Here is a 17369-nt window from a genome sequence, read left to right as displayed (position 1 = left end):
TCTTTTTCCTGCTATGCTGGCGGCGGGCGAGTTCCGGGTCATAGGGGCGCGCGGCCCGGGAGGACTTTTCGTCCGGAGTCGGGTCGCTCTCTGCCCCTCCGTTGGCTCCTTCTGGGGATATTGAGATGCCCTCAACAAAACTATTCGGCATTTTAAACGATTATGAATGGATCTAGATATTAGTAGTTCCCCGTGAAAATTAATGATTACGGTATCCATCATTAATATTAGGTGCTATATAGGATAGAATGACGGGGAATCGTCCAGGGTGCGAATTGTTGTGACGGGGAATCGAGTATGTTTTGACGGGGAATTGTTAAGGAACGCTCAAGCGAGGTAAAACGGTAATTTCCTTTTGTAGATGAATTTATTATTAGTAATGACTGATTGTGTAAAGGGTCAGCATGCAATGGAAGTATATGCTTTAATTATATAACAGATGGAGAACAAATAATCGGTGAAATGTTCATTTAATGGTCCTGCGAGATGGGCGTACGACTGACCTGTTTTTTCATGGATTTTATCAGCAAATTTGGGGGTTTGATTTTTTTTTCTTTTTTCTCAGAAGGGGACATTTTTATTGTATTATGTCCCCCAGCACAAATAAAATCCTTAACAAAAATGACACAGCATATGCAGCAGGAAGAATATTTAATGTGGTTGTAAAATAAGTATTTAGCCGGTGTCATAATTATGCACGGAGTGACTTTAAGCCAGAAGTTACCGTTCCCTTCTCTAATTAGCCTAAGTTAACCTAACCTAACCAAACCTACACTAACCTAACCTAACCTTATCCTTGATCAACCTAACCTAAATTAAACTAACCTTACTTCACGAAATGACCGATTTCACAGTCTGCCTATAACACATGTATACTGGTATTTATATATATATATATATATATATATATATATAGGCCTATACATATATATATCGACCCATAGTTACAAATAGGTCGATAAGACATCCAACCATCTCCATGACACATATATTTCATAAAATGTTGTTGATAAATGGCACAATACTTCAGCTAACATGCAGATACTTTCAGCACAGCAAGTAAAAGGGCACTTGGCGCATGCTTACTTAGCGGAACGGTAACTAACTGCATAAAGTCACTTTGTGCATATGACACTGGTGTCGTATACATTGAGTGACTTGTTACTGTTCCCCACTCTAATTAGCCTAAATTAAATAACCTAACCAAACCTAACCTAACCTAACCTTGTCCTTGATCAACCCAACCAAACTAAACCTAATTTAAAATAACCTTACTTCACGAAATGACTGATTTCATAGTCAGCCTGTAACATACTTATATATATTTATTTATATATGTCTATATATCAACCTGTAGTTACATATAGGTTGATAAGACATCCAGCTATCTCTCTGATACATATATTTCATAAAATGTTGTTGATCTATCTATCTATCTATTGCCAGACGCCTCAATCCCGTTTGGGGTGGCCACAAACAAATCGCCTCCAAGTCGCCCTGTCCCCCGCCATTTCACTCCCCTGCTCCCAACTCACACCCCCCTCTCTCATATACCTCTCCACCCCATCTCTCCATCTCATCCTCGGCCTCCCCCTCCCTCTTTCCCCCTCCACCTCACTCACATACACTCTCTTCGTCAGTCTTTCACCCTCCATCCTCTCCTCATAACATGGCCAAACCACCTCAGTGTGTTCCTCATAACGCTTCCTATCACATCCACATCAACACCACAACGCTCCTTTATATCCTCATTCGTCTGCCTGTTGTTGATAAATGGCACAATAGCCTACTTGAGTTAACATGCAGATACCCTCAGCACAGCAACTAGAAGAGCACTCAGCGCATGTGCATTGAGCAGAACGGTAACTTCCTGCATAAGTCACTCCGTGCATGTGATGCCAGATTCCGTAATCCAGTAAGGGGTGGCCCACCCCCCCAAAAAAAAGAAAAATTGTCTCCATGTCATCCCTTCTGCCATTTCACTGCCCTCCTCCCAGCTTACGCTCACCTCTCATAAACCTCTCCACTCCATCCCTCCATTTCATCTTCAGCTTCCACCTTCCACCTCACTCAGATACACTCTCCTTATAAATCTCTCACTATCTATCCTCTCCACATGGCCAAACCACCTCAGTGTATTTCTCCAAATGCTTTCTATCACATTCACATCACAGTGCTTCCTCATTTGTCAGTCTGTCTCTTCTTGTAACTGGACATGCTTCTCTCAGTTGATTTCCACTGTTTGGATTCGTTTACCCTTTCATTATCTGCCTATCTATTGCCAGACGCCTGAACCCCCTGTCACACTTACGCGACTCAAGGGCCGACCATGACACGACTCAAGGTCATGTCCTAGTTGGCTCCCACGCCTCCCGACTGGCCCGGAATCTGCTCTGCTCTTGACTGCCCAACGACCACGTCAGGACTGCCTCAGGACCAGTCGTGACGTCCTCAAGAACGCAACAAGATCAAGAGGCGACCACGAGGTGAAGAGCTACTAGTCTTCAAATTTGAAATTTAACTAATTTTTGTCATCCACAACCGTCACACAACCCCAAGATGACTGCGTGATGCGTTTGGGGAATGCACCCAGACCCCCCCCCCCCTGCAACTGACCCATGGGGTGGGACATCACACCTGAACCACCAGTGACACCCAGTGTGGGGCAGAGCATCACACCTAGACTACCAGTGACACCCAGCATGGGGCGGGGCATCACATGTAGACCACCAGTGACACCCAGCGCCTCACCATGGACCTTTCCTGTGTCTAGTCAGTTGGTGAGGGACACGCAGTCATAATGTTTTTTTTTGTCAGTGACAGCATCACGACTAGCAACTACCGCATCACGACGCATCTGATTGAGCTAAGACTGCTTCACCACCGACATACGACACTCCCGACTGATGCAACTGTAACACAACTTTTGACAAGTTGTGAGGCCCGATGAATCGTCCCAGCGGCTTACGAGCGCCTTAAAGAGTCCGGGCTTTGTTGGCTAATAAAGGGACTTTCAGTGAAAAAATGCGTTACGACCTTGAGTCGCGCCGCAGTCGGCCTTTGAGTCGTTTGTGTGTGACAGAGGCTTTAATCCTGTAAGGGATGGCAACAAACAAATTGCCTCCATGTCGTCCTGTCCCCAGCCATTTCATTGCCCTGCTCCCAGCTCACACCCACTTTCATATACCTCTCCACTCCATCTCATCCTTGGCCTCCCCCTCCCTCTTCCCCTCCTCCACTTCGTTCACGTACATTCTCCTCATCAGTTTCTCATTCTCCATCCTCTCTACATAGCCAAATCACTTCAGTGTGTTTCTCCTAACACTTCCTATCACATCCACACCACAATGTTCCTTCACTTTCTCGTTTTTGTCAGTCTGTCTCTCCTTGTGACTCCACATGCTCCTCTCAAATAACTCATTTTCACTGCTCTCACTGTTGGTTTGTGTCCCTCCAACAAGGTCAAAGCTTCACTTCCATACGTTAGAGTTGGTACCAGTGCCGATTCTGTCATGCAGTAACTTTTTCACTTCCCAGCCCACTTCCCTGTTTCTTATCACTGCTTTCAAAGAACCAGCAACCTTTCTTCCTTGTTGTACCATTTCAAGCACTTCACCCTCTAAACTTCCATCCTTACTTATCACACTACCCAGGTACAGTACTTAACCCACCCTGTCCCGGCTGATTTCTCACCAAGGACCACCCCCCAATCTCGGCAGATTTTCGATTTTTTTTTTTTTTTTTTTTTAAACTCCTCTTTTTATGAGTGAGAAACAGTGGAAAATACCATAATAAGTGCTTATACCTGAGCTTATAAGTGCGCTATACAGGTCTCCCTTTGAACACCTGGTACAGTGTTCTCTGGGCGCACGCTGCTGCTGTCACATTTTCTGTGGTAGGGGTAACTGTTGCAAACCATTCAGACTAGGAAGATATTTGTTCATTTCGTACAAATTTATATGTAGTACAAGAATATACCAGGTATTGGATTTCACACAATAATATGGGTGATACCAGCTCACTGAATTTCATGTAACCATGATGTGGTGTTCAAGTTATGGAAGTGGCAGGGTTTTGTCAGCTAAAAACAGTCTGTAGTACAAGTTTTTTTTTTTTTTTTTTCCCAGGCTAAGAATGTCAGAGAAAGAAGTTACACCACCTCCTGGAAAAGGCGTGGAGTTCAGTTTTGGTGAATGGACGCTGAGAGTAGCAAAGAATCACATCATGGGATCCCAGTGTGAATCACTCTCCTCCAACCCATGCACCCCCGACACACCCCTTGACAGTCTGTGTAACCTGTGTATGTAAGTGACAACATATGTAGAAATTGCTGCTTTTACTGACTTGGCATACAATTGCCACCTCTCCATCTTCAGTGTTCAGTTGTAGTATTGGCTTTACACAAGAATATGATGCTAGTCACAGTGAAGTGCTATGAGAAGAAGGTAGAGCTGCAGCAATATCTTTTGTTGCCACCAAGGTGCATGAAATATGTTACAAAAAGGGCACAAATCTGGGCCAGGGCAGGGTGAAGGATTCAGCCTTAGCAGTAACTTTTTAATTTTTGAAAAGGCAGTCTTTCTTGTTGGAACATGTCTAGCTCTCACTAAATGCAGTTTTTACCTTATGCTGTAGTTTTGGAAAACAGATATTATAGTATTGAGAGAAATTACTTTGCGTGATTTTGTGACAGAATCCTATAGATCTGGTAGATGTAGCGTGCATATAAATATAAAGATTTATTTATGTTAATTGTAGACACGGTAGGCTGAAAGCAGTAAATGTTTTATTTTTTCCTTTCAGTGTGTAAGTAATAATGGAATTTTAAAGATACCAGTATAAAGTACAATACTTGTAGCAGGTGAATTTGAGTCTGTCTGCCTGTTCTGTTATTATTACTGTTTTTGTTATTGTATTTTAGTGTAGCATAAAAACTGACATTTCATATGCTGACTTATATCAAGAAAATCTGAGTATTCTTCTGTATATTCTGAATGAATCTGTAAATACACTCAGAACTCGTAAAGCATCATTTATTCATTGTTGGTACAGTCTGGGACACAACTGTGCATACTAAATTTTTAGGGCATATCTGTTACTTTGCTCCTTGACGCATAGTCAGAGTATCATCTGTGGTCACTAGTCAGAGGAATATACTAAGCCTCTCTCGCTTTGGTAATATTAGTTAAACAAGGAAAATTAAAAGTACATTAGGTGAAAGACAAACTTTTGCCCCAGATCTTACACATGAAAGAATTTGAAAATTTTCTGTATACTTGATAAACTTTTGCCCCTGATCATAAACATGGAAGAATTTGAAGAGACTTTATATTATTGGTATTGAAACAGGCTGTCCTCATTTAAAGTCCTAGGTGTGCAGGCAAACTACTAGTATAAATGAAACAACTTTTAGTCCTGCATGCTTCAGGTTCATGACTGAGGAGTTAAAAGCATAAAAAAACACTAATTTCTAACTTTTAAACACCTTATTGTGAATCATGATGAACCAAAACAATAGGATATACAGTAGTTATTAATTCTTTAGCAACTTATTAATGAAACAACTTTGAATTAAACAACTGTCACCCCTTGAATCCTTTGGAGCAGCCATATTCTTGCTGCTGCCAGCTGATTTAATGCATCATGGAAGATCCCTCTGTTTGCAAAGGGGTTAATGAAACCTAAATCCTGCTCCACCAGTTTGAAAAGTTTCACCAAACCTGAGTAAAATCACATGGACACAGCAAGAATAAAATTAAAAGTACACTCCAGATTCAAGGGTTTAAACAAGGACTAGCTGTACTGTAATATGATACTGTGGCACTACCTCGATTGGGTGACAGATACGAGCGTGAACTGGCACTACCATCACTACCAGACATGGTGTTTGCGGACAACCTGCTAGAGGTGCGACATGCTAAGGGTGGCAGTATCATGTTTACCCCTCTGGATGCCCTCAGGTGTGTCAACAATACCTGCGACACTCTCCAGGTGGCACACGCTCAGACTTGGAAGGAGGCTCGGTAAATATAGTAGACTTTTAGGTTTTTCATAATAAATGGTAAATTTTATGTACCATGTACTTTAACCCCTAACAGGCAGGCGGCATTACGTAATGTCCGTGTGTGAGGAGGCAGGTGACGTTACGTAGCGTCCAGCCCATTTCGGTCCTAATTTATTGGTGAGAGTGGGTGATGAGGCATCCTTGTCACCTATTGTCCTGTCCTCTACTCTCCCAAGCCTTGAAACAAGTAAAATAGAATATACAGTATATATATATATATATATAGATAGATAGATAGATAGATATAGATATATATACAGTGAGTCCTTGAAGTACGAAAACTCGAAGTACGAATTTCCGATGGTACAAAAGCAATAAACAAACGCTAGCATTCGTTCCATCAACTAGTTCACCAACCATTTATATTTTTATGCTGTATTTCAAAAGTTAATCCTCCTTACCATGCCCCTTAATGCAAGTGTAGCTTCTGCAGTGAATAAAGGTATTAAAAGGAGGAGTTTGCTTACATAAAAATGGGTCAAGATATTCTGCAGTGTTTAATGATTACTGTAGGTTATTTTTTGTACTTAAATGTGCTTTACTTGTACATCAAACATTAGCTTCTTGCCCATATGGGCGTTAAATGTATGCCAAAGATGACAATGTATTTTTTGCCTACGTAAGTTTTATTTTTATTCCAAATATTATAGTTAATTAATTAATTAATTTTTTTACCTACACTGGCCTTAGTCACTTACTGCAATTTAAAGGTAGGCTAGTTTCTTGTCATGGCCTTACCTGTAAATTATGCAATACAAAACTATCGTACATGATTAGTTTGGTTATTTTAGTATCCTTTCATCCTTTGCAGTTACGTAGGGTTGACATATGCCACATATGTTAATAATTAACAGACACACCATATGTAGATAGTTTTTGGTATGAACTGGAGATTACCCTGATGGTCCGGACAATATGCTAATTCGGACAACCCTTCCCCCCATATAGTCCGAATGAGAGAGGTTCTACTGTACAGTATATGTATATATATATATATATATATATATATATATACACACACATTATAGTGTTCTATTTGTTCAAGTAACATACATAAGTTATATTGTTTTAAGACGTTCAAGTAAAATAGAAAACACATACGTAAGACTTTGAAGACAATGAATAATGTAAAGAATGCATAAATAATGAATAGAGTGTTCAGTGGTGAAGAAAAAGCAAATGAGTGAATAGTTTGCAAGCCTCCCCTCAGGCGCACCTGGTGATAAGCTGCTTGCCCACTCTCCTCCCTCACTCCTCCCCTCCTCCTCCCACAGCCAGCAGAGACATATTACCACGCATGTAACACCTCTTGCCTTCGTTTTTCATCCTTTTCATCAATTTATGCATGTTTAGGCTTATCCCTTGATACTTTATTTTTCTGAAAATATGCCACCCTGTACGGTGGTATAATTGATAAGTTGCCCGCCCATAAGGGGTTAAAAAACCTTGTAAGGCTTGGTAAATCTAATAGACTTCTAAAAATCTCATAAGATCATGTGAATATAATAGACTCAAAAGAGTTTCATATATCTTGGTAAATGTAATAGAGTTTCATAAGGCGTGACACTAAATTTAAGATTATTTTTTTTTTGTTTACAGTTACATAAAGCCCAGTAAGCTTGTAAGAAGTTTCATAAAGTCTAATTCGCATTCTTTACTCCCTTGCCATTCTTAACTATACCTATTTTACCCAAACTTGGCCTAAAATTGCCATATCACCACCTTCAGTGCTTACTTGTAGTTTCAGTAATAGCCTACTGGAATATGATCCTAGTACTGTACTATAGAAAGGACGTAAACCATTGCATTATCTTATTCTGCCACTTAGCTACATGAAATTGCAAAAGGATGAAAATGTTATCCAAGCTTAGGTAAAAAGGATATACCGGTAGTTGATCGCAGGGACATTTTTCATTTTATTCTTGGTCTCCGCAGATGATTTTACCCAGCTTCAAATAGACTTTTCAGACTGGAGGGGTCAGATACAGCCTTGATAAGCCCCTTCAGCACAAAAGACCTTTCTAAGAGTAATAAAATCGTCAGGTAGCAGCAAAAACAAAGAAGGACGTCACCCAGAGTTTTCAAAGGGTTTTCCTTGCAGCCTCCAGTCTTTTTTTTAATCTGAAGTAAAATTGTTACCTTCAGTCAGTTTTTTCAGCTCAAGGGGATGGATGAGGCCTGTATGTAGCACCTGTTTGAAAGATCTCTTAAGCGAAGCATAATTGTCAGGTGATAGCAGAATAAAATGAAAATTACATCATAGTATCTAAGCACACACTCTTTACCCAGTTGTACTGTACACCAGAATTCACGATATATCATTCGGACACCATTACTTTTATTTGCGTTCTGGTGTCTTATATTTATTTACATTCCTGCTGAATTTTTTTTAGGTTAGGTTAGGTTAGGCATAGTATATGATAATTGTGCCATCTATCTGCCCTTCACAATTTCAGAGCAGACTGTGAGTTTGCCAACAAAGTGGTAAAGCCATATGACTGGACCTACACCACAGATTACCGTGGCACCCTGACTCCTCCTCTTCATGCCACATCCACCTCCCAACGCATTGACTTGGACAAGCTAAGAGTCAGAGAAGAGATCAAATTTTATGATGAAATATTCTTATATGAAGATGAGCTTGATGATAATGGGTGCACCAGATGTGTTGTGAAAGTGGTATGTCATCCGTGTATTGTTGTATTTAGAGATGTGTTCTGAGTGGTATAGAAGGTTTTGTGGCACCTATTCCTCGGTGATTTATTTTGCATGTAGCACCTTAACATTCTCTTCCATATTACATGTCATGTGTTAACAAAGGACAGTGTACGCATTGCAACATGGAATGTACGAGGTGTAAATGATGAGGTGAAACAGAGAGATTGTCCAGGTGCTTGAGGATGCAAAACTGGTTGTGTGTGGATTAACTGATGCTAAATGGGGAGGTGAGAGTGTGAGAGAATATGAGTATGGATGTGGTATATGCGCGGGAGTGGGTGAGAATGAGAGGGCAAAAGAAGGATTGTGTATTGTTGCAAGAGATGGAAGGAGAATATAAAAGAGTATGTATCAGTTGGCTCAAGGATTGTGTGGGTAAGGCTGAAAATTGGGCTACAAATGTGGGCAATTTTGTGTGTGTGTGTGTGTGTGTGTGTGTGCGCCAATGCAAAATTGTGCAAGCAGAGAGAAAGAAGAGTTCTGGACAGATGTGGAAGCATCCATGGAAAAGTTTGAAAGGAATGAGAGTGTTTCTGATTGGAGACATGAATGGAAAAGTAGGGAATGTGAAGGAGGATAGAGTAGTTGGTGAGTGGGGTGTGCCTGCAAAAGTGGTTGAGAATGACAGTGCTCTAGTGGACATTTATGCCAGGAGGGGTTTGGTGATAGCCAATACCCTCTTCAAACACAAAATGATCCACAGGTATATGTGGCAGGTGATGAGAAGGGTGGGTGGTGGACTGAATGAATGGAAGGTAGTGATTGATTATGTGTGTGTCGATGATAGAATGAGGTGTGTAATGGATGCAAGAGTGAATAGAGGCTGGGGGAGTGGAAATGGTGGTGGTGAAAGTCAAGGTTCAAATGAAATTGAGGAATAGAAGAAGGGAAGGACAGGAGGAAGCAGTTCATATAAGAAGGGTAGATAGATTGCTAGAGGATGGAAAAAGACAGAATATAAGAGAGAAGTGGAGGAGCAATTGGGTAAATATGATTTGGAGCAGATGGGGGCCGTGGAAGGTGTGTGCAAGATATTCACAGAAGAAATTTGTACAGCATGTAAGGTGGCGTGTGGGGTGAAGAGAAGACGAAAGGGGGTGCAAGGAACAGCATGGTGGAATGAAGAGGTGAGACTGACTGTGGCACAAAAGAAGAGAGCATATGGTGAGTGGATGAGAACCGGGTGTGGAGGAAGTTGAGACATGGAACAGAAAGTTATATGTAGAGAGGAAGAGAGAGGTGAACAGATTAGTGAGAGAAAGAAGAGAATGGATGAGGAATTTGGAAGGAATTTGAGTGTAAAGTTGAGGGAATGTAAGAAAATGTTATGGAAAGAGATAAAGAGAGTTAGACAGGGTGTTAATGACGTTAGTCAGGGAGTGAAAGATAAAAATAGTAGATTACTAGTGGAGAAGGGAGAAAAAGTGAGCAGATAGAAAGAAAACTTTAAGGAATTGTTGAACATAGAGAATGAAAATATAATGTAAGTATAAGTGGTTGGCAACTGGCTGGTAGAAGGAGGGATGTGAGAAGAGAGGAAGAAATCAGTAGGATGGAAGTTGTGGAAGCAGTGAAGAAAGTCAAGATGGGGAAGGCCCCAGGAATTGATGGAACGTGTGGTGAAATGCTGAAGCATGGGGGAGAGATAGTTATGGAATGGATTTGGAAGATGTGCAGATTGGCCTGGGAGGAAGGTAAAGTCCCCAAGGGTTGGAAGTCAGGTACAATTATTCCCCTGTACAAAGGAAATGGGGAAAAAGAAGTGTATGGTAATCATAGGGGCATTTGTCTTCTTATTGTAACAGGAAAAGTATAGTAGGATACCTATTGACAGAAGTAGGGAAATAACAGAGGAATTTGTTGGAGAAGAACAGGGAGGTTTTAGGAAGGGAAGAGGTTGTGTAGATGAGATATACATTCTTAGGTCTTTTGTGGAAAAGTTTCTAGGGAAGGGAAAGAAGTTATTTGTGGCCTTCATGAATTTGGAGAAAGGATATGACAGGTTGGATAGACAGGAACTGTGGAAAGTATTAAGCATATGTGGAGTAGATGGGAAGTTGTTGAATTCTGTGAAGAGTATATATGAGGGTGCTAAGGCTGCAGTGCCTGTGGACAGTGAACTGAGTTCATTCATTCATTCATTGCCAGACGCCATGTATCCCAAACGGGGTGGCCAAGGGCCCAGAGTCAACCGTTTCACAGGGAGGGGCACCAATCCTCCACCAACCCCATCCAACACGTAGGGAGAATGTTATTCCAACAGCATCTGGTGTTCCCAGGCGGTCACCCATCCAAGTACTAACTAGACCCAAGTGAACTGAGTTAATTTTTCTATTTGAAGGTTGGATTGAAACGGATGTGTCATGCCTCCATGGTTGTTCAGTCTATATATGGATGGGGTTATAAAATTCAGTCTGTATATGGATGGGGTTATAGAAGAGATACAAAGGAGGGCAGTGGATGTTGGAGCGACCCTAATGAGAGAGGGCAGTGTGTGAAAATTCCCTGTTGTTTGCAGATGATATTATGTTGTTAAGTGAAGACGAAGGGGAGCTGCAAGGCTTGGTGTATGAGTTTGGGAGAGTGTGTAAGAAACGGAATCTAAAATTGAATGTAGGGAGGAGTAAAGTTATAGTCTTCGAGAGAAATGAAGTCACTGAATGTTGAATGAGGAGGAAATGGAAAATATGAGTGCATTTAAGTTCTTGGGTAATTTTATGAGTAAGGATGGAAGTTTAGAGGTTGAAGTGCTTGAAAGGGTACAACAAGGAAGAAAGGTCGGTGTTTCTTTGAAAGCAGTGATAAGAAACAGGGAAGTGAGCATGGAAGTGAAAAAGTTACTGCATAACAGTATTGTGATACCAACTCTAACATACGGAATTGAAGCTTGGATCTTGTTGGAGGGACAAACCAAGAGTGAGCGCAGTTGAAATGAGATATTGGAGAGGAGCCTGTGTAGTCACGTGGAGAGACAGACTGACAATTGAGGAAGTGAAGGAGCGTTGTAGTGTGAATGTGGATGTGATAGGAAGCATTAGGAGAAACACATTGAGGTGGTTTGGCCATGTGGAGAGGATGGAGAGAGAGAGAGAGACTGACAAGGAAAGTGTGTGTGAGTGAGGTGGAGGGGGGGAGGAGGGAGGGGGAGGCCAAGGATGAGATGGAGGGATGGAGTGGAGAGATATATGAGAGAGGGGAGTGTGAGCTAGGAGCAGGACAATGAAATTGCGGTGGATAGGGCGACATGGAGGCAACTTTGTTTGTGGCCACCCCTTACAGGATTAAGACATCTGGCAATAGACAGATAGATAGGTAGTGTTGATACTGACATAAAGCTGATTGCATATATAAGCACACAAAAGAATATCATTCATTCATTCATCATCCAATCTTACGTTGCCCCATGAGGAGCGTAGGAGCCCGGGGCTAGGCAAGTTGGTCCTGACATTTAAGATGAAAGTGACCAGCCTCACTCATCCCTGAGTGGCATTACATGAGCAATAAACCCCAACCACCCCTTGGATATAAACCTTCACCGGCTCAATCCAACTGGAGCGCTGTAATTACCCAGTAAACCACCAGGCACCATAATTTGGTTATGTGGTTACCACCCAGTGTAGTAAATGGTTTCCTGGTGTACAGGAAACCATTTGGCTTGTCACTCAGTGTAGAGTCACCCACAGGCAGAAGGATGAGGAAAGAATGAAGGAAAGAAAGACAGAATAGGGAGTGTAAAGTTACCCGTAGGCAGAAGAATGAAGGAAAGAAAGACAGAAGAGGATGGAAGGAAAGAAGGATGGAGGAGAGGAAAGGGCAGACATCCAAGAGCAGCACTACACCAAGTGAGTGGATGGTGAGTGCCCCCACCTACCACATATAATATGAAGTTATAATATGCAAAAGAAATTGCTAAGGAAAAGTTGTTACAAAATCTAGCCATCTGTTATTTAATGCTAAATACAGTAAATCATCATTATATTTCATGTTTTAGGCCATCAGAAACATGGAAAAAGTGCTTATTACAGTTCCAGTACTACTCATGAAATGGATTTTGAAGTTTCTTGCAGTTTAATGATTGTGCTTGTGTCAAAGTGTTACTAGAGGCATCTTTATCCATATAGCCTATGCAAGTATGAGATTTTTTTTTTTTTTTTTATAATGAACTTTTTGATAATGGATGCAAGTAAAGAGAAAAAGGGTAGGAAAGGTGAAGACAGATGGAGGAAAGAGAAAGAAAGAGATGCAGAACTGATATATGAGGGACGTAGGAGGACAGAAAAAAGAAAATTAATTTCTGTTTTGTAGACTGGAAAAAGTGAGGTCTAGTGCGATAGGGCACTCCAACTGGTTGTGACCTGAAGGGTTCAAATCTGAGGAATGGTTGGGGTTTATTGCTCATATGCCACTTGGGTATACACTTGGACACTCGTCTTGTATATCTGGAGTAAGTAGCCTAGCCATGGACCCCAGTGCTCCTGATGGGGAATGAAATGTGTTGTATTGCAGAGAGTGATGCCAAGTGGATTCTTTGTGGTGTTTCGGCATTACTTGCGAGTGGATCAAGTTATTGTGAGGGTCAATGATACGAGGCTGTACAGTCCTGCTGGAGAATCATACATCCTAAGAGAAAGCTCAACCAGAGAAGCTCCCATCTCATCTTTAAAGGTAAATTACCAAAGAGTTATTCAATGGTATTCTCATTGGCTTAGCTTCTTCAATTTGGTGACATATTTTAAACTACATTCCTGTTACTGTCAGGTGATGTCATCAGCATAGGATAACACATCAGATTCTGAGAGGATTCAAGACTTTCTAAACCCATCACCACAAATGGTTTCTCCAGAATTAGAAAGACCATCTGTCGGTAGCAAAAATAAAGTGCAGTATAAAATATGTCCACTTGAAGTAAGAAGTGTAAGAAGCATGAAAAGAGACTAGTGACAAGGAAAAAGAAGGAGGTAAATGATGATGTAGGAAGAAAAATGAATGCAAATTACTTTGAAAATAGGAAGTTGTTCTGGAAAGAGGTGTGGAAATGTAGAAGCGACAGCAGAAAGAAATGTGAAAGTGTGAAGGATGTACATGGCAGATTAATAACACATGAGGATGAAGTTAGGACCAGATGGAAAGAATATTTTGAAAGCCTGATGAATAGGAATAGACAGAGCAGAGCCACTGTGAAAGTGATTGGTTTTGGGGGTGTGCAGAGAAGGAATACAGTGCCAGGAAATGTGAAACTCGCAGAGGTGAAGAACGATGTGAAGTGGCTGAAAAATGGGAAAGCAGCTGGGGTTGATGAGGTGTACGCACAGGTATATGGTGGAGAGAGCAGAATGAAGTGCTTGTTGGAGATGTGTAAGAAGACATGGATGAGTGAAACTTTGCCAGTGGATTGAAAAAAGGCTGTGATTGTACCCCAGTACAAAAATAAAGGCAAGCAAAGTTAGTGCAAGAATTATCATGGCATAAGTTTATTGAGTGTTGTAGGGAAGGTATATGGAAGAATTATTATAGAGAAAGCAAGAGATATCAGAAATTCTAGTGAGTGATGAACAAGGTGGCTTAAGGAGTGGCAGAGGATGTGTGGATCAAATATTTGCAATAAGACAGATAATGGAGAAGACTTATGAGATGGACTATAAGGTGTTTATGGCATATATGGATCTGGGAAAAGCATACAGCAAAGTAGACAGAGAAGGATTGTGGAAGGTTTTGCACATGGACAGTGTAGATGGTAAGCTGCTAGGTGCTGTCAAGAGTTTTTATGATGGTAGTGAGGCATTTGGAAGGGTAAATGAGCATCTAAATTAATGGTTCATGATCAGTGTGGGCGTGCAACAAGTTTGTGTGATGTCCCCATGGTTGTTCACTATAGGAGTGATGAGAGAAGTAAAAACATGAGTAATGGAGAGAGGGATGGCGTAGGTAATGAATGTGATGGATGGAATATCTCAAATTTGTTGTAAACTGATGATGCAGTGCTACTTGCAAATACCTGACAAGAACTTGGTAGACTAGTGCAGAGTTTTGTTGATGTCTGTGAGCATCGTGCCTTGAGAGTAAATGTAGAAAAGAGGAAAGTGATTGTAATCGAGAGAGAAGGTGACTCCCAGTGTGATGTTACAGTGAATGGCAAGAGACTGGAATTGGTGAGAGATTTCAAGTACCTGGGTACAGTGATAGAAAAGAGAGGAAAATGTGCAAAAGAAGTGGAAAGTAGAGTGACACAAGGAAGGAAAGTAGCTGGTGATATGAAGGCCTTGATAAGAAACAGAAACTTAAGTGTTGCAGCTGCACAAGGCATACATGAAGTTGTGTTAGTACTGTACAAACTTTGACATACAAATGTGAGACTATGGTGTGGCACGAAAATGAAAAGGCAAGAGCGAGAGCAGTGGAGATGGGACTGCTGAGGAATGTATGTGGAGTACAGACAGTGAATAGGATACAAAATAATGTGATTCATGAAAGATGCAGAGTGAGGGAGTCTGTGGACACCAGAATTGAGGAGAGTGTACTGAGATGGTATGGTCACATGGAGAGAGTGGACAACAATAGAGTGGTGAAAAAGGTATGTGTGAGCAAATTTAAAGGAGGGAGGAGGCAAGGTAGGCCAAGGAGAAGGTGGAGGGGTATGATGAATGAGTGTGTGAGGAAGAAAGGTATGGAAGACGATGAGGCTAGGGACTGACACTAGATCAAGCTGGCTGGATGAATGTTGTGAGAAGAAGCACGTGATCAGGGATTTGGCACCCCTTTTTAATGTGACAGCATTTGGATTGACTGTCGGATATGTTCTTGTGAAGCTGCAGAATGTGGTGAAAGTTTTTGGCCTATCAAATAGAGCCAGGATTCCGAGGGCTTAAATGATGAGTGAATGGAAGTGTGGCCCATTGAACTGGGCAAACTTAGGCTGTTTGGACATTGCTACTCCTCACCCAGCCCTAGGGTGGGAAAAGAGGTCCAGATGATGATCTTCATAATGATGATGACCATTCTTTTGCATGTTAACATTTTTTCTTCTTGCATATTGCAATTTACCATTTTTCTCTTTGTTACTTAATTTGTAACTTCATGTTACAAACTATTACAAGTTTGATGTCATTTTTCCCAGCAGTTTCCATCAACCGTTGGGAAGTAAGTAGCTGGTTTTGACATGTGGTTTGGTTGCCAATCCATAGAAGACATCACCTGTTACAATGATTAGAGTCAATATGAGTACTCCTTTAAGAGGTGTTAACACTTAGGGTAGGGTTACCAAAAAAAGACCATGGATGAAGTCATAGTTTGTGACCTCAGGAATAAGGGTCTGAATAGTGATGCTGCCAGAGATCAAGCAGTGTGGAGAGTCACCATTACAGTTCTATTTTATCAAGGCAGTTTGGGTCGGGCTCTCTGGGACCTCACTCTGTTAGCTCTGTTGCCACATCGTCGCCACACACGTGCTCTCTCTCTCTTTCTCTCTCTCTCTCTCATATTATATATTAACTACTACTAATTGTATTTTCTTAATTTTTTCTCTTGTTTTCTACTTTTTTTCCAAACCACCCCTGAGGTAAAAGTCTATAGGTGCGTTTTTTTTTTTTTTTTTTTTTTTTTTTTTTTTTTTTTTAAATAGCTTCCATGGCGGGAGACTGACCGAGTATGACCCACTCACGCAGGGCTGTCCTTCGTGTCACCACCTGACAACGTCTCAAAGGCAACCCTGACAAGTCTTTTATAAGATTGATACTATACTACAGCTTTTTTATTGAATTACATCTATACAGAGTGTTTAAAACTCATTTATAAGTAGTTACTAGCTTAAAATAATTACACGTGTGTCGGCGGCGATGTGACAACAGAGCTAACAGTTTGAGGTCCCAGAGCGTCCCACCCAAACTGCCTTCATAAAATAGAACGACTATAGATGACATGCATGCAAGCATGTTGGAGCCTTTATAAATGAAACAAACAGTGACATCATTTGATTTTATCTAATTTGATGGTTTAATCACTAGAGGCATAAGATTAATTGAGTTTACATTTTCCAGGTTGATTCTTCAGTATACGGTAACCCTGACCTAGTATGGCAGTACCTTCCACTTGTGAAAGAAGAAATTGACAAGTTAGTCACCAGTTCGTGAGTAGCTAGCCCCCAGAATTAGTGGATATAGTGATTTTGCAATCTTTGCAATCCGATGTTTTTTTTTTTTTTTTTTTTTTTTTTTTTTTTTTTTTCTCCAGGGCACCAGAAGTGTATTTCATTGAGCTAAAGGGAGATATCCTGTTGTGAAGGTCTCTCTTGAGCTGAAAAAAAAACATCTGGAGGTTGCAAGAATGAAATGAAAAGTACCTCCTTGGACTGAAGAAACTAAAACTCTTCAACCACATTGTCATCTGCCCTGATGGTATTGCTGTTGTATCCTATATGCAGGATTGCAACAATGACATTATTGTTTTCATTACTAGATTTTTATATTTATAAGTACTATTCCATCTTCAGGTTATTTTGTACAGAAAATGGCATTCATTGTTAGCAGCACAATATGTTTTAGATTGGTATTTTATAAATGTTGCATTGTACTGTATTATTTATTCTAAGTAA

The 17369-nt window shown here is 40.9% G+C and overlaps 1 protein-coding gene across 2 annotated transcripts; it reads left to right on the top strand.

The window, feature by feature from the left end:
- Positions 1-296: 296 nt before the first annotated feature.
- On the top strand, positions 297-16970 carry LOC145390943 (TIP41-like protein). 2 transcript variants are annotated; one of them, XM_080265679.1, is made up of 6 exons: positions 297-336; positions 4128-4304; positions 5844-6023; positions 8521-8743; positions 13289-13447; positions 16816-16970. In XM_080265679.1, exons 2-6 carry the CDS (start codon positions 4135-4137, stop codon positions 16906-16908), a joined length of 825 nt encoding a protein of 274 aa, XP_080121805.1. In that variant the 5' UTR covers positions 297-336; positions 4128-4134; the 3' UTR covers positions 16909-16970. The 2 variants fall into 2 exon arrangements, with proteins under 2 accessions (XP_080121805.1, XP_080121806.1); XM_080265680.1 differs by having other exon boundaries at positions 324-344.
- Positions 16971-17369: the final 399 nt, after the last annotated feature.

This window comes from Coenobita brevimanus, chromosome 16, assembly GCF_032717465.1.
Source record: "Coenobita brevimanus isolate Jiangsu-jjx chromosome 16, ASM3271746v2, whole genome shotgun sequence".
Taxonomy (NCBI): domain Eukaryota; kingdom Metazoa; phylum Arthropoda; class Malacostraca; order Decapoda; family Coenobitidae; genus Coenobita; species Coenobita brevimanus.
Note: the sequence above shows the minus strand (reverse complement) of the source record. Positions and strands in the feature narration are given on the sequence as shown.